The sequence below is a fragment of the Bubalus kerabau genome, chromosome 5 (genome assembly GCF_029407905.1).
Source record: "Bubalus kerabau isolate K-KA32 ecotype Philippines breed swamp buffalo chromosome 5, PCC_UOA_SB_1v2, whole genome shotgun sequence".
Lineage (NCBI taxonomy): Eukaryota > Metazoa > Chordata > Mammalia > Artiodactyla > Bovidae > Bubalus > Bubalus kerabau.
The window spans coordinates 109,325,762-109,344,056 of NC_073628.1; the positions used below are offsets into that span (position 1 = coordinate 109,325,762).

At 41.7% G+C, this 18,295-nt stretch overlaps 1 protein-coding gene across 2 annotated transcripts; it reads right to left on the reverse strand.

Moving 5' to 3' along the window:
* Positions 1-1,393: 1,393 nt before the first annotated feature.
* On the reverse strand, positions 1,394-17,868 carry LOC129653213 (melanoma antigen preferentially expressed in tumors-like). 2 transcript variants are annotated; one of them, XM_055582663.1, is made up of 4 exons: positions 17,716-17,868; positions 16,078-16,397; positions 15,430-15,645; positions 1,394-2,279 (listed from the first exon to the last, which is right to left on the reverse strand). In XM_055582663.1, the coding sequence occupies exons 2-4, from the start codon at positions 16,362-16,364 to the stop codon at positions 1,706-1,708; spliced, it is 1,077 nt and encodes a 358-aa protein (XP_055438638.1). In that variant the 5' UTR covers positions 16,365-16,397; positions 17,716-17,868; the 3' UTR covers positions 1,394-1,705. The 2 variants fall into 2 exon arrangements, with proteins under 2 accessions (XP_055438638.1, XP_055438636.1); XM_055582661.1 differs by having other exon boundaries at positions 15,070-15,645.
* Between the last annotated feature and the right edge of the window lie 427 nt (positions 17,869-18,295).

Sequence of the window (18,295 nt, forward strand, 5' to 3'; positions counted from 1 at the left end):
GAAGAATCCTTGCATCCCTGGGGTGAATCCCATTTGATCATGGTGTATGATCTTTTTGATATATTGTTGGATTCTATTAATATCTGGTAGTGTTTTGTTAAGGATTTTTGTGCCTATGGTCATCGGTGATATTGGCCAGTAATTTTCTTTTTTGAGCATATCTTTGTGTGGTTTTGGTATCAGGGAGATAGTGGTCCCATAAAATGAACTTGGGAGTGTTTCTTGCTCTACAGCTTGATGAAATAGGGGAAGGATAGGTGTTAACTCTTTAAATGTTTGATAGAATTCTCCTGTGGAGAATTCTACCTCTGGTCCTGGACTTTTGTTTTCTGGAAGTTTTTAAATCACAGTTTCAAATTTTCAGTTTTCCTGGAGAAGGAAATGGCAACCCACTCCAGTACTCTTGCCTGGAGAATCCCATGGAGGGAGGAGCCTAGTAGGCTACAGTCCATGGGGTCACAAAGAGTCGGACAGGACTGAATGACTTCACTTTCACTTTTCAATTTTAGTGTTTGTGTTTGGTCTGTTCATGTTTTCTCTTACTTCCTGGTTCAGTTTTAGAAGGTTGTACCTTTCTAAGGATTTGTCCATTTCTTGTAAGTTGTCCATTTTATTAGTAAATAGTTGCTTGTGGGAGTCTGTCAATCCTCTGTGTTTGTGTTGTCAGTTGTAACTTATCTGTTTTCATTTCTAATTTTATTGACATGAGTCCTCTCCCTCTTTTTCTTGATAAGTCTGGATAAAGGTTTATCAATTTTGCTATCAGTTTTTAGTCTCATTGATATAAAAAACAAAACTCATTGATCTCTTTTATTGTTTTCATTTCTATCTCATTTATTTCTGCTCTCATCTTTAAGATTTCTTTCCTTGTACTAACTTTTGTACTAACCTTGTATACCTAGTTTCTGTTAGTTTTTTTATTACCAAGCTAACAAGCCCTACTTGTCAAAGTAATTTTTATCCTTTGGTCTGATCTATAAGCAAGTAGCCTAGGAGATCTGAGGCTCAGAATGTCTATCCCGAGAGATAACTCCGATCTCTCCTGTGCATTCTCCAACCTTCCCAGCAGTGGCTGAGACTTATGGACACAGCAGGAGAAGCATGAGGACTGGTCATGTCCAGGATCATGACCTGAATCAGCAGTGAGGGCCCTACCAAGAGCTCTTCAATGGCTCATTGAACACTGAGTATGTTCCCCTTTCTGTGTATTAACCCAGTGATCAGCCTCAGAAATAAGTGCAAAGGGAAGAGACAACAGAGAAAGAATACAGAACTTCCTTAAATGGTAATGTTTCAGATCATAGACAATTCAGTGCCTTAATCTTTTATCAGCGTCTGGAGACTCCTGATGTATAAAATGAGAAAACTGAATAATACATCAGAGAAACAGCAGTAAGTTTACACTGAGAGCCTCTTTATTTTTGACCATATCTTTAGAAACATCCAACCATGGGTAACTTCATATGTCAAAAGCTCCAAATCCACCTAATGAATTTAGGTTCATCTTTCTGGCTCTTTAGGACACTTGTCCTCCAAGCCCCCTTTTCCTCTTTTTTCCCTTTGCAATCCTGCACCTTTGCTGAATCACTTTTTCTTCTCATATTCACATTGAGAAGATATCTGAAACCATGAGTTTCTATTCCCTTATGATGCAAATCTGTACTAGCTTTTAGTATCCAACAAAATTTGTGATATAGGCAGTCAACTAGGCAAGGATATTTCCCTGGTATATAATGGGCTCAGGATGATAGAATGCATGACCTTCACACTGTGGACAGGAGATAGAGCTAATCCAAATGGTCCTAGGACGTCCTAAATCCTTCAGAATCTCAAACAGTTCAGCCCGACACTGTGCAAGTCTCTGTGGTTGATGGATTTCCCCAGAGAGCAAACTCTCCTGAGGGATAGGATACAGCTCTTTATTTAAACTGGGCAGTGCGGAGGTGTGTCGCAGCATCTTCTTCATGATAGCCATGGAGACGAGGTTTCCACACATGCTGAAGGACTTGAGCTGGAAGCAATGGCTCAGGGCAGGCAGGATGGCTTCAAGATGGAAGTCACTAATCCCACACATGTTTAAGTCCAGTTTTTCAAGTGTGCCTGCAACTTTCTCCAGCAGAACTGAGAGGTGCTCAGCATTGGAGTATGTCAGGAGGTCACCAGTCAGATCCAGGCCCTTTAGCTGACTGATGTTTGGACATTGGGACAGATGGGTCAAGTCTGAATCCGTAAGGAGAGAGTGAATTATAGCAAGGTTATCCAAGGGAGTCATCAGGCACCTGGGGAGAAAAATAGCTGTCTTTTAAAATCTGGGGTGGACTGTAACCTCAAGTTAAGAGATAAAAGATCTGTCCAAGGCCAAGTGTGGTCTGACCATCTGATAATGATCAAACCCAGAATGCCCAATTTTATTTCAACCAGAATCATTTCATCCTCCTTGTGTGACTGGATTAAATACATACAATCTCAAATACTCTCTTTCCTGAGGTGTCAAGAAGAGTAAAACATATTCCACTTCATTATGAGGATGAATGGACATAATGGAATAGACTAAAACAAATTCAGGAGAGCCTGACATCTTGTTGCAACCAAGTATGTGCTGTGCTGTGCTTAGTTGCAGTCAAGTCCAACTCTTTGTGACCACATGGATTGAAGCCTGCCAGGCTCCTCGGTCCATGGGGATTCTCCAGGCAAGAATACTGTGGAGGAGATTCTCTCCAGGGGATCTTCCCAACCCAGGGATCGAACCCAGGTCTCCCACATTGCAGGCAGATTCTTTACCATCTGAGCCACCAAGGAAGCCCTAATAAAGTATGAGCATCACTGAATTTTGGTCATAAGAGACATACTTAGGGGGCGGTCCTAAGATTGTGGAGCAATAGGACAGGGAGACCACTTTCTCCCCAACAAATTCATCAAAAGATCGTTTGAATGCCAAGCAACTTCCACAAACCAACTTCTGAACACTGCTGGAGGACACCAGGCACCCGGGAAGGCAGCCCATTCTCTTTGAAAGGAGGTAGGACAAAATATAAAAGACAAAAAGAGAGACAAAAGAGGGGTGGAAACCTGTCCCGGGGAGGGAGTTGTGAAGGAGAAGTTTCCAAACACCAGGAAACCCTCTCACTGGCAGGTCTGTGGGGAGTTTTAGAATCTCAGAGGGCAGCATAACTGGGAGGGCGGAAAAAAAAATAACAATGAATATGCACCTAACTGCAACTCCCAGCAGAGAAGTAGCCCAGAAGTTTGCATCCGCTACCACCGAGTGGGGGCTGAACAGGGAGGCATGGATTGCATGCTTAGGGTAAGGACTGGGCCTGAATGCCCTGAGGACAATCTGAGGGAGCTAACTTGAGATAGCAACTGAAACTGTGGGATAGCCGGAAACAGAAAAAAAAGAGAGAGAGAGAGAGAGACAGAGTACATTCCCTTGAAAAGTTCTAACCTAAGGTGCAGCCTGGCCCACTCACAGAACACAGGACTGAGCAAACACCAAAGGAGAGCTAGCTGGCTGTGGACCAGCCCATCCCCCCGCCAGAGGAAGAGAGGCAGGCGGGCGGCAGCCAGAGTCAGAAGACAAGGGGCAATTTCAGCCCCAGAGATGGCATCCTACACCAAACTGTGAGCAGGCTCCCAGTTGCTAACCAAGTCTTCCTGGGATCCTGGATGACTGACATCTGCCAGGAGGGTCTCAGCCAGAGATCAGCTCCCCAGAGGAGACACATTTCACACCTGAGACGGTGCTCTTGCAGTGCACCCAGGAAACTGAGCAGGGACCGGGGAGGTGATTAAGACACACTGGCCACCTGGGACAGTGCACTCACCAAGCATCTGGTCGCCTGAGCTGCTTGGACCTGGGAAGGGCACAAAACGCACGCCCAACTGAATCTGTGCCTTTGCGGCATACCTGAGACCCTGAACCTGAGCAGCTTAGACCTCAGAAGTGCACAAAACCTAGGGCCCACTTAGGACAGTTCCCCTATAGAGAAACCTGGAGCCTGAGCAGTGTAGACTGGGAAAGCACAGGCTGTGGTGAGCTGAGGCAAACCCAGTGTGGTCCATACACTGCAAAAATTCCCCACACACGCCAGTGATATATGTTTACAGTGTTTCTCCCTCCCCATTTCCCAACTGAACAAGTGAGCCTAAATAAATGATCACCTTCGCCCCCTTGTGCCAGGGTGGAAATTAGAAACTGAAGAGACTTGCAAACAGAGGAAGCCAAAATAAAGAAGAGAGACCTGCCCTGGAAGTGACAGGTGCAACAGATTAAAACCCTGTAGTTAGCATTGACTAAGCATTGGAAGGGGTCTATAGACCTTGAGAAGAAGTATAAGCTGGAACAAGGAACTATCTGAAACTAAACTGACTCCACACTGCCCTCAACAGCTCCAGAGAAATTCCTAGATACAGTTTCACTATTATCACTTTTTACTTTTTTAGTTCTTTATTACTCCTTTAATTTTCATTTTTATAACTTACTATTACTTTTCAAAAAAGACCCTATTTTTAAAGCAAATTTCATATATATTTTTTATAGTTTTTGTGATTGATTTTGCTTTGTATTTTTAATATTGTATCTTTGAGAGTCTAACCTCTACTCTAAATTTTTAAGCTTTGCTTTTTGGTATTTATTATCAATTTTGTACCTTTAAGAATCTAATCTTCAGTACCCATTTTTACTTAGGGTTATGATCACTAAATTGGTTGCTCTCTCCCCCTTTGACTCTCCCTTTTCTCCCCTAGGTCACCTCTGTCTCCTCCCTCCTCCTTCTCTTCTCTACTTAACTCTGTGAATTTCTCTGGGTGTTCTTGGCTGTGGAGAACACTTAGAGAACTGATTACTGGCTAGACTGGTCTCTCCCCTTTTGACTCCCCCTCTTCTCCTCCTGGTCACCTCTATCTCCCTCCTTCCTCTTCTTTTCTCTGTGTTAACTCTGTGAACCTCTCTGGGTGTCCCTCACTGTGGAGAATCTTTTCACCATTAACCTAGATGATTTATCATCTGTGCTGTACAGATGGAGAAGTCTTGAGGCTACTGTAAGAATAAGACTGAAAGCCAGAGGCAGGAGGCTTAAATCCAAAACTTGACAACACCAGAAAACTCCTGACTTGAGGGAACATTAATCTACAAGAGCTCATCCAAAAGCCTCCCTATCTACACTGAAACCAAGCTCCACCCAAGAGCCAACAAGTTCCAGAGCAAGACAGTGCCATGCTAATTCTCCAGCAATGCAGGAACAGAGCCCTGAGAGTTAAAATATAGGCTGCCCAAAGTCACACCAAAAACATAGACACTTCAAAGCTCACTACTGGACACTTCATTGCACTCCAGAGAAAAGAGATCCAACTCCACCCACCAAAACACCAACAACAAGCTTCCCTAAATGGGAAACCTTAACAATACACTAGTCCAATTCCACCCACAAGGAGCAACCTCTACAATAAAGAGGAACCACAAACTTCTGGCATACATAAAGGCCACCCCAAACACAGCAATCTAAACAAAATAAAAAGGCAGAGAAATATTCAGCAGGTAAAGGAACATGGTAAATGCCCACCAAACCAAACAAAAGAGGAGGAGATAGCAAGTCTATCTGAAAAGAATTCAGAATAATGATAGTAAAGATGATCCAAAATCTTGAAGACAAAATGGAGTTACAGGTAAATGGACTAGAGAAAAGGATTGAGAAGATGCAAGAAATATTTAATGAAGACCTAGAAGAAATAAAAAAGAGTCAATCAATAATGAATAATGCAATAACTGAGATCAAAAGCACTCTGGAGGGAAGCAACAATAGAATAGTTGAGACAGAAGATAGGATAAGTGAAATGGAAGATAGAATGGTGGAAATAAAGGAAACAGACAGGAAAAAAGAACTAAAAGAAATGAGGACAACCTCAGACACCTCTGAGACAATAGTAAACACCCAAACATTCGAACCATAGGACTCCCAGAAGAAGAAGACAAAAAGAAAGGCCATGAGAAAATACTTGAGGAGATAGCAGTTGAAAACTTCCCTAAAATGGGGAAGGAAATAGCCACCCAAGTCCAAGAAACCCAGAGAATCCCAAACAGGATAAACCTAAGGCGAAACACCCCAAGACACATATTAATAAAATTAACAAAGATCAAACACAAAGAACAAATATTAAAAGCAGCAAGGGGAAAGCAACAAATAACACACAAGGGGATTCCCATAAGGATAACAGCTGATCTTTCAACAGAAACTCTTCAGGCCAGGAGGGAATGGCAGGACATACTTAAAGTGATGAAAGAAAATAACCCACAGCCCAGATTACTGTACCCAGCAAAGATCTCATTCAACTATGAAGTAGAAATCAAAAGCTTTACAGACAAGCAAAAGCTGAGAGAATTCAGCACCACCAAACCAGCTCTCCAACAAATGCTAAAGGATCTTCTCTAGACAGGAAACACAAAAAGGGTGTATAAACTCAAACCCAAAACAATAAAGTAAATGGCGATGGGATCATACTTATCAATAATTATGTTAAACATAAATTGGTTGAATCCCCCAACCAAAAGACAAAGACTGGCTGAATGGATACAAAAATAAGACCCCTATATATGTTGCCTACAAGAGACCCAACTCAAAACAAGGGACACATATGAACTAAAAGTGAAGGGCTGGAGAAAGATATTCCATGCAAATAGAGACCAAAAGAAAGCAGGAGTAGCAATATTCATATCAGATAAAACAGACTTTAAAGCAAAGGCTGTGAAAAGAGACAAAGGACAACACTACATAATGATCAAAGGACCAATCCAAGAAGAAGATATAACAATAATAAATATCAGTTCAGTTCAGTTCAGTCTCTCAGTCGTGTCCGACTCTTTGCGACCCCATGAATCGCAGCACACAAGGCCTCCCTGTCCATCACCAACTCCTGGAGTTCACTCAGACTCACTTCCATCAAGTCAGTGATGCCATCCAGCCATCTCATCCTCTGTTGTCCCTTTCTGCTCCTGCCCCCAATCCCTCCCAGCATCAGAGTCTTTTCCAATGAGTCAACTCTTTGCATGAGGTGGCCAAAGTACTGGAGTTTCAGCTTTAGCATCATTTCTTCCAAAGAAATCCCAGGGCTGATCTCCTTCAGAATGGACTGGTTGGATCTCCTTGCAGTCCAAGGGACTCTCAAGAGGCTTCTCCAACACCACAGTTCAAAAGCATCAATTCTTCGGCACTCAGCTTTCTTCACAGTCCAACTCTCACATCCATACATGACCACAGGAAAAACCATAGCCTTGACTAGACGGACCTTTGTTGGCAAAGTAATGTCTCTGCTTTTGAATATGCTATCTAGGTTGGTCATAACTTTCCTTCCAAGGAGTAAGCGTCTTTTAATTTCATGGCTGCAGTCACCATCTGCAGTGATTTTGGAGCCCAAAAAAATAAAATCTGACACTGTTTTCACTGTTTCCTCATCTATTTCCCATGAAGTGATAGGACCAGATGCCATGATCTTCGTTTTCTGAATGGAGCTTTAAGCTAACTTTTTCACTCACCACTTTCACTTTCATCAAGAGGCATTTTAGTTCCTCTTCATTTTCTGCCATAAGGGTGGTGTCATCTATATATCTGAGGTTATTGAAATCATAGCGCATAGTGTGGGCAGCTGCAACTGGCACACATAGCGTGGCCGAGATGAGCTACCCCACGTCCGAGGTCAGTGGCGGCAGCCAAGAGGAGCTACCCTGTGCCCGAGGTCAGGATAAGCAGCCGAGAGGAGCTACCCTGTGCCCGAGGTCAGGGGTGGCAGCCAACAGTGCCAGGCTGCGACAGCACAGGAACAGCCGAGAGGAGCGACCCCACGCCCGAGGCCAAGGGCAGTGGCTGGGAGGAGCAACCCCATGCCCATGGGGCAACCCAAGATGGGCGGGTCATGATGGAGAGATCTGACAGAATGTGGTCCACTGGAGGAGGGAATGGCAAACCACTTCAGTATTCTTGCCTTGAGAACCCCATGAACAGTATGAAAAGGCAAAATGATAGGATACTGAAAGAGAAACTCGCCAGGTCAGTAGGTGCCCAACATGCTACTGGAGATCAGTGGAGAAATAACTCCAGAAAGAATGAAGGGATGGAGCCAAAGCAAAAACAATACCCAGCTGTGGATGTGACTGGTGATAGAAGCAAGGTCTGATGCTGTCAAGAGAAATATTGCATAGGAACCTGGAATGTTAGGTTCATGAATCAAGGAAAATTGGAAGTGGTCAAACAAGAGATGGCAAGAGTGAACGTCGACATTCTAGGAATCAGTGAACTAAAATGGACCGGAATGGGTGAATCTAACTCAGATGACCATTATATCTACTAGTGGGGACAGGAATCCCTTAGAAGAAATGGAGTAGCCATCATGGTCAACAAAAGAGTCCGATACGCAGTACTTGGATCCAATCTCAGAAATGACAGAATGATCTCTGTTCGTTTCCAAGGCAAACCATTCAATATCACAGTAATCCAAGTCTATGCCCCAACCAGTAACGCTGAAGAAGCTGAAGTTGAACAATTCTATGAAGACCAACAAGACCTTTTAGAACTAACAACCAAAAAAGATGTCCTTTTCATTATAGGGGACTGGAATGCAAAAGTAGGAAGTCAAGAAACACCTGGAGTAACAGGCAAATTTGGCCTTGGAATATGGAACAAAACAGGGCAAAGACTAATAGAGTTTTGCCAAGAAAATGCACTGGTCATAGCAAACACCCTCTTCCAACAACACAAGAGAAGACTCTGCACATGGACGTCACCAGATGGTCAACACCGAAATCAGATTGATTATATTCTTTGCAGCCAAGGATGGAGAAGCTCTATACAGTCAACAAAAACAAGACCAGGAGCTGACTGTGGCTCAGACCATGAACTCCTTATTGCCAAATTCAGACTTAAATTGAAGAAAGTAGGGAAAACCACTAGATCTTTCAGGTATGACCTAAATCAAATCCCTTATGACTATACAGTGGAAGTGAGAAATAGATTTAAGGGACTAGATCTGATAGATAGAGTGCCTGATGAACTATGGACTGAGGTTCGTGACATTGTAAGGGAGACAGGGATCAAGACCATCCCCATGGAAAAGAAATGCAAAAAAGCAAAATGGCTGTCTGGGGAGGCCTTACAAATAGCTGTGAAAAGAAGAGAAGCGAAAAGCAAAGGAGAAAAGGAAAGATATAAACATCTGAATGCAGAGTTCCAAAGAAGAGCAAGAAGAGATAAGAAAGCCTTCCTCAGTGATCAATGTAAAGAAATAGAGGAAAACAACAGAGTGGGAAAGACTAGAGATCTCTTCCAGAAAATTAGAGATACAAGGGAACATTTCATGCAAAGATGGGCTCGATAAAGGACAGAAATGATATGAACCTAACAGAAGCAGAAGATATTAAGAAGAGATGGCAAGAATACACAGAAGAACTGTACAAAAAAGATCTTCACGACCCAGATAATCACGATGGTGTGATCACTCACCTACAGCCAGACATCCTGGAATGTGAAGTCAAGTGGGCCTTAGAAAGCATCACTACGAACAAAGCTAGTGGAGGTGATGGAACCCCAGTTGAGCTATTCCAAATCCTGAAAGATGATGCTGTGAAAGTGCTGCACTTAATATGCCAGCAAATTTGGAAAACTCAGCAGTGGCCACAGGACTGGGAAAGGTCAGTTTTCATTCCAATCCCGAAGAAAGGCAATACCAAAGAATGCTCAAACGACCGCATAATTGCACTCATCTCACACGCTAGTAAAGGAATGCTCAAAAGTCTCCAAGCCAGGCTTCAGCAATACATGAATCGTGAACTTCCCGATGTTCAAGTTGGTTTTAGAAAAGGCAGAGGAACCAGAGATCAAATTGCCAACATCTGCTGGATCATGGAAAAAGCAAAAGAGTTCCAGAAAAACATCTATTTCTGCTTTATTGACTATGCCAAAGCCTTTGACTGTGTGGATCACAATAAACTGTGGAAATTATAAATATATATGCACCCAACATAGGAGTACCGCAATATGTAGGGCAAATGCTAACAAGTATGAAAGGGGAAATTAACAATAACACAATAATAGTGGAAGACTTTAATACTCCACTTACACCTATGGATAGATCAACTAAACAGAAAATTAACAAGAAAACACAAACTTTAAATGATGCAATGGACCAAGTAGACCTAATTGATATCTACAGGATATTTCACCTCAAAACAATGAATTTCACCTTTTTCTCAAGTGCATATGGAACATTCTCCAAGACAGATCACATCCTGGGCCATAAATCTAACCTTGGTAAATTCAAAAAATTGAATCATTTCAAGCATCTTTTCTGATCACAATGCGGTATTTTAGATGTCAACTGCAGGAAAAAAAAAACTATTAAAAATACAAACATATGGAGGCTAAACAACATGCTTCTGAATAATCAACAAATCACAGAATAAATCTAAAAAGAAATCAAAATATGCTTAGAAATGAATGAAAATGAAAACACAACCCAAAACCTATGGGATTCAGTAAAAGTAGTACTAAGGGGAAGGTTCATAGCAATACAAGCTTACCTCAAAAAAAAAACAAAATAAAAGGCAAATAAATAACCTAACTTTACACCTAAAGCAACTAGAAAAAGAAGAAATTAAGAACCCCAGGGTTAGTAGAAGGAAAGAAATCACAGAAACTAGGGCAGAAATACATGAAAAAGAAACAAAGGAGACTGTAGAAAAAAATCAACAAAACTAAAAGCTGGTTCTTTGAGAAGATAAATAAAACAGACAAACCATTAGCCAGATCCACCAAGAAAAAAAAGGAGAATAATCAAATCCACGAAATTAGAAATGAAAATGGAGAAATCATGACAGACAACACAGAAATACAAAGGATCATTAGAGACTACTATCAGCAACTATATGATAACAAAATGGACAACTTGGAAGAAATGGATGAATTCTTAGAAAAGTATTAGCTTCCAAAACTGAGCCCAGAAGAAATAGAAAATCTTGACAGACCCATCATAAGCACGGAAATCGAAACTCTAATCAAAAATCTTCCAACAAACAAAAGCCCAGGACCAGACGGCTTTGTAGGTGTATTCTACCAAAAATTTAGAGAAGAGCTAACACCTATCTTAATCAAACTCTTAAATTGCAGAGGAAGGTAAACTTCCAAATTCATTCTATGAGGCCACCATCACCCTAATACCAAAACTAGACAAAGATGTCACAAAAAAAGAAAGCTACAGGCCAATATCACTGATGAACACAGATGCAAAAATCCTCAACAAAATTCTAGCAAACAGAATCCAACAACACATTTTAAAAAATCATACATCATGACCAAGCGGGCTTTATCCCAGTAATGCAAGGATTCTTCAATATTCGCAAATCAATCAGTGTGATACACCACATTAACAAATTGAAAGATAAAAACCATATGATTATCTCAATAGATGCAAAGAAAGCCTTTGAAAAAATTCAACATCCATTTATGATAAAAGCCATCCAGAAAGCAGGCATAGAAGGAACATACCTCAACATAATAAAAGCCATGTATGATAAACCCACAGCAAACATTATCCTGAATGGTGAAAAATTGAAAGCATTACCCCTAAAGTCAGGAACAAGACAAGGGTGCCCACTCTCACCACTACTATTCAACATAGTTTTGGAAGTTTTGGCCACAGCAATCAGAGAAGAAAAAGAAATCAAAGGAATCCAGATTGGGAAAGAAGTAAAACTCTTACTGTTTGCAGACGACATGATCCTCTACATAGAAAACCCTAAAGACACCACCAGAAAATTACTAGAGCTAATCAATGAATATAGTAAAGTGGCAGGATATAAAATCAACAAACAGAAATCCCTTGCATTACTATACACTAACAATGAGAAAACAGAAAGAGTAATTAAGGAAACAATTCCATTCACCATTGCAACGAAAAGAATAAAATACTTAGGAATAAATCTATCTAAAGAAACAAAAGACCCATATATAAAACGCTATAAAACACTGATGAAAGAAATCAAAGATGACACAAATAGAAGAAATATACCATGTTCATGAACTGGAAGAATCAATACAGTGAAAATGAGTATACTACCCAAAGCAATCTATAGATTCAATGCAATCCCTATCAAGCTATCAACAGTATTTTTCGAAGAACTAGAACAAATAATTTCACAGTTTGTATGGAAATACAAAAAACTCGAATAGCCAAATCAATCTTGAGAAAGAAAAATGGAACTGAAGGAATCACCTGCCTGACTTCAGGCTATAATACAAAGCCACAGTCATTAAGACAGTATGGTACTGGCACAAAGATGGAAATATAGATCAATGGAACAAAATAAAAAGCCCAGAGATAAATCCACACACCTATGGACACCTTATCTTTGACAAAGGAGGCATGAATATACAATGGAGAAAGACAATCTCTTTAAAAAGTGGTGCTGGGAAAACTGGTCAACCACTTGTAAAAGAATGAAACTAGAACACTTTCTAACACCATACACAAAAATAAAATCAAAATAGATTAAAGATCTAAATGTAAGATGAGAAACTATAAAACTCTTAGAAGGAAACATAGGCAAAACAGTCTCTGACATAAATCACAGCAGGATCCTCTATGACCTACCCCCCAGAGTACTGGAAATAAAAGCAAAAATAAACAAATGGGACCTAATTAAAATTAAAAGCCTCTGCACAATGAAGGAAGCTATAAGCAAGGTTAAAAGACAGCCTTCAGAATGGGAAAAAATAGCAAACAACACAACTGACAAAGAATTTATCTCAAAAATATACAAGCAACTCCTGCAGCTCAATCCCAGAAAAATAAACGATGCAATCAAAAAATGGCCCAAAGAACTAAACAGACATTTCTCCAAAGAAGACATACAGATGGATAAAAAACACATGAAAGAATGCTCAACATCACTCATTATCAGAGAAATGCAAATCAAAACCACAATGAGGTACCATCTCACACCGGTCAGAATGGCTGCTATAAAAAAGTCTACATAAAATAAATGCTGGAAAGGGTGCAGAGAAAAGGGAACCCTCTTACACTGTTGGTGGGAATGCACACTGGTACAGCCACTATGGAAAACAGTGTGGAGATTCCTTAAATAAATGGAAATAGAACTGCCATATGACCCAGCAATCCCACTGCTAGGCATACACACTGAGGAAACCAGAACTGAAAGAGACCTGTATACCCTAATGTTCATCACAGCACTGTTGACAATAGCTAGGACACAGAAGCAACCTAGATGTCCATCAGCAGACAAATGAATAAGAAAGCTGTTGTACATATACACAATGGAATAGTACTCAGCTCTTAAAAAGAATGCATTTGAATCAGTTTTAATGAGGTGCGTGAAACTGGAGCCTATTATACAAAGTGAAGTAAGTCAGAAAGAAAAACACCAATACAGTATATTAACGCATATGAATGGAATTTAGAAAGATGGTAACGATGAACCTATATACAAACAAAAGAGACACAAATGTAAAGAACAGACTTTTGGATTCTATGGGAGAAAGCAAGGATGGGATGATTTGAGAGAATAGCCTTGAAACATGTATATTACCATATGTGAAATAGATCACCAGCCCAGGTTCGATGCATGAGACAGGACACTCAGTGCTGGTGCACTGAGATGACAGGATAGGGTGGGAGGGGGGTTCAGGATGGGGAACACAGGTACACCCATGGCTTATTCGTGTCAATGTATGGCAAAAACCACTACAATATTGTAAAGTAATTTGCTTCCAATTAATATAAATAAATTTTTTTTTAAAAGAGACTTACTTAAAGTGCTTCCTATTCAAGCTTACTTAGGCACATGACTTGCCCTGAGGCAGTCTTCTCTCTCAGCCTTCCCAGGTGGCTCAGTGGGTAAAAAATTAGCCTGCAGTGCAGGAGTCATAAGAGAGGTGAATTCAATCCCTGGGTTGGGAAAATCCTCTGGAGAAGGGCATGGCAACCCATCCCATATTCATGCCTGAGAATCCCATGGATAGAGGAGCCTGGCAGGTTATAGTCCATAGGGTTTTAAAGAGCCAGGCACAATTGAAGTGACTGAGCTTGCACACACACCCTTATCTCAAGGCATCTGGGTGATATGCATAGAGGATCAGTTTGGGGAAGATCCTACAACATCCATTGGAAATAACAGTCCACAGTGGCTCACTTACATCCCTACATTATTTGCAAGGCACCTACCAATTTTTAAGATCTCTTTTGACTCCTGCTCTATTATCATCATCTCCTGAATCATGCATTTACTATCTGTTAATTACCTTATCTGAATAAAAAGATAACCTGTTACAGACTTGGAATTTGAGACAGGTTCCTTGCGGTCACAAAACTGGAGAGCATGGAACTTTCATTAAGAAATGCTCAGGACTAATGCAAATTTCCCTTTTCAAAGTCCCCCTTCGCTTATCTATTTTTCCAAAGTCATCTAGGAAAGATATCTCTTCCTACTGGAGAAATTGTGCTGTGCTCAGTCGCTTCAGTCGTGTCCAACTCTTTGCAACCTATAGACTGTAGCCGGCCAGGCTCCTCTGTCCGTGGCATTCTCCAGGCAAGGATACTGGAGTGGGTTGCCATGCCTTCCTTCAGTGGATCTTCCAGAGCTAGGAATCGAACCCATATCTCCAGTATCTCTTGCACTGCAGGCAGGTTCTATACCCACTGAGGCACCTGGGAAGACCAGTGAAAAAATTACATACCTACTACCCGTACATCCTAACACTTAGTCTGTATCTTCCTAGAAGAGTGGCCCTTTCCATATCCTCCATCCTAGTTTGGGCCGCTACCTTGATTTGGGTGGTTATATGTTATCACACTGGATGGAATCACCGACTCAATGCACATGAGTTTGGGTAACTCCAGGAGTTGATGATGGACAGGGAGGCCTGGTGTGCTGCAATTCATGGGGTCGCAAAGAGTCGGACACGACTGAGCAACTGAACTGAACTGATGATATCACAGTATCAAAGGGAGGAGTGCTTTTGACTTTCTAGTGTTGGGTACACTGTTACCAGGCCAGTGGTGCACACTCACCTGAGCATCTGGTTCAGGCAGCCTTCAAGGAAGGAGGGAGTCTCCAAATACAGATCCCGGAGGTGGTACAACCTGCGGAACTGAGAGGTAATTTGGACAGCATGGTGATACTCTTCCTCCTCTTCAAATGCTAGCCCATGGATGTGGGAGAGATGGAGTCTCTGTATATTACTCATTTGGCCCAAGAAAGGAGCAAACATGGCCAGAGTAGACAGATGCCAAATGCAACTCACTTCCACTTCCTGAATACAGTCCAGTTGCACTATACCCAGGACCTGCACAATATTTTCTAAGGACATTGACGCGATCTTCAGCTTATTAGAGCACAGGTGTATGGAAGCTTTTCTCTGCTCCACCCACCTCATGAGGTAGATGAGGAAGTCATCTATGATACTTTCCTTGAAGTGCAGTTCTATGAACACCTCTAAAGGAGCCAACGGCTGCTCTGTCCTTGACCTGACCTCAGCCACTGGTGTCATTGATGAGCTTGAGGACACATGGACACTTGATCCAGACCACATTTTCCAGAAGTCCTGGCCAGTATTCCTTAAATCCAGCACCTGCAGTTTGCACCTCCTGTGGGGAAACAGCAGATTGGCTGTTTGAAGGAAACCACAGAATAAAACCACAGACTTAGAATTGAGGCTACACTCTGACTTCCCACCTGAGATTATACTTGACATTCCTACAGCCTTGCCCTCTTCTTTCCTCTCCGCCTCACCTTCCTGCTTTTCCCCTTCCATCCTTCCTCAGTCTCTGCTTCTAGTACCCATAAGCATCACTAGAAGGATGTCAGGCATGTTCTTTTAGGTTTCCTGGCATCTTAGGCACTCTCTCATTGCCAGGAGGCATTTCCCCAAAGTGAGCTCAGCAATAGCCAAGGACTCTGAAAGTCTTCATTGGCATCATCAAAAGTCTCTGGTCCATTCTTTGACCATTCACTCTCTTGACCCCAAGTGTTTCTTCATGATGTCTATCAACCTACTAGGCTACCTGGATTTGACTTACTTGGAATGATTTTTCTGGGCAAGCAGGATATCAAGACCATCCAGAACTGCTTGTAAGGTCCCCAAGTGAGGCTTTTGCATCAGGCCCCCCAGAGGCAGACGGACAAAGGGCCAGGCATACACCATGGCCTTCAGGGTCTCACTTCGACTCCCATAGAAGGCTTCCATGAAGAGTGTGGGGAAGAGTTCGATGGGCAGGTACTCCAGAGCTGTGATGGCCAAGGCCTCATCCCTCAGCAGGCTCACTGCTGCCAGGTTCAAGAGTCTGGGTTGGGTCTGGAGACTCATCCTGACTTGGTTCCAAAAGGAATCCTGTGGGTACTTCCAAGGAACAAGACATTCTTTTCAGGCAAATCAGGAGCACACTTCAGTTTGTTTCTCCCACCCTTGAGAGGAGCCTACTCAGGGCCAAGGCCACTGCTCTAGTGGTGGTGGAACTGTTGCAGGGAAGAGCCAATTCACTCTCCAAAATAGATCTCTCTCATTGACTTGAATCTGTTGCTTTTGTTATTACAATCATACATAATGGTCTGCTTCAGGGAACTCTGGCCCTCTGCCTGAAGACTAAACTAAAAGCATCTTTTTTCAGCTCACAGGGAGATAATTTGCCCCTGCCCAACTGTGAAGGACTGCAAGAATGAAGAGATTAACACACCCCTTCCCCAAGGATGGACATTCCAGGAGATACTTGCAAGATATTATTGCCTTTCTACTTTACTTCCTCAACTCCTCCTCCTCTCTGTTCTATAAAAGAATCTGGCACCCAGCCTCCAACAAGATGGTTATTTTGAGACATTAGTTTGCCATCTTCTTGGTCAGGCTGTTTTCTGAATAAAAGTCATATTCCTTGCCTCAACACCTAGTATCTCACCTCTTGAATTCATTGGCCTGTTGTGGGAGTGAGCAGACCAGGCTTGGACCTGGTGATAGAAGTGCCTTAGTGCCAGTTGCCTGTCACAAGTAGAGGGGGAAAAATGCAACCACTGATTCATCCACTGCTTTGCTTAATAACATTCCACTGGGAAGTAGTTACTGGGAGCTGGAGGCTGAGCTTCATCCTTTCAGAAAAAAATGCTTAAAATATCACTTAGAGCCTTAAAAGTATGGGAATAAAAACATCATGTGGACCAACACAGCTTCCATCTTGAGTTCCCACAGTTAACTGGGGTGGGAAAGGTCAGGAGATACCCCTAAAATGAATGCTGTATGTGTACAAATTAAATATTTTAAATTTCAGGAAATAAAATTCCAAGCAAACATCTTTCATTAAAAGGGCATCTGCTTGATTAAGACATTTAAAAATGATATAAGCCAAAGCACCAATCCAAATATTTGGGATTAAGTCTAAACTACTTTAGAGGCCAAACCAAAACCTTAAATGAGTACACCTGAAAGTATACTTCTATTCATTTATTTTTATTTATTCATTTTGGCCACATCACCTGTAGGATCTTTGTTCCTGGACCAGAGGTTGAACAAGTTCCCCCTGCAGTGGAAGAGCAGAACCTTAACCACTGGAGCCCCAGGGAAGTCTCAAGAAATACTTTTTAAAAGCTCTCCTGCCATCCCAAGGTGCATGCCACCATTCAACACCAGTTGACCATGGGTAAAATGAAGGTGTCCATAGTCTGTAACTTACCAGCTCTGATGTGGGTGGTAAGCCTGGTATATTACCAGGCTACTCAGATCTCAGACATGATGGAGAGCCCAGGTGGTACCTCTGGAGCTGGAAGATTCTGTATCCTTTCTTTGGTACTGAGGGCTTTTATAGACCTTTCTAATCACATCTTACTCTTTCCTACTACCAACAGCCAATCAGAAAATGATACCTGATAATGTTTCACACTGCCCCTCTGGTTAATCCTGATTGAGTCTTTGTCAATCTGCAGAGGAATGAATGGAATCAGATTACATTTAGGGAAGATAAAGAATGAGGGAGGGCTATTGAAGTCAAAGAAGGCTCCTTCCTAGGTTCATTCTAGAAATATTGACTGGGCTTTACCAATACTAGTAGTAGTAGCTGTGGGTGTGAAACCAGGAAGGAGTTATTGATTTGTGACAGCAGATAAGATAAATAAAACTTTAAAGCATCACTGGGGATCTTTGGCCATAAAAAATTATCAAAATGTCCAAGAATTAAAGCTACTTCACAAAGACAGTAGTGCTGTTCTGAAAAGAAATAAAATAAGTCATCCACTTATCAAGTGTCAATTAGATAT

What these genes read in the sequence shown, in the direction of transcription:
- LOC129653213 (XM_055582661.1), bottom strand. Translation starts at nt 16,364, where the DNA reads ATGAGTCTCCAGACCCAACCCAGACTCTTGAACCTGGCAGCAGTGAGC. An exon ending in GCCCAGAAAAATCATTCCAA is followed by an intron (nt 15,646 to 16,077) that starts GTAAGTCAAATC and finishes GTTTCCCCACAG; the next exon opens with GAGGTGCAAACTGCAGGTGC. An exon ending in TGCCTGAACCAGATGCTCAG is followed by an intron (nt 2,280 to 15,069) that starts GTGAGTGTGCAC and finishes TTTTCTCCCCAG; the next exon opens with GTGCCTGATGACTCCCTTGG.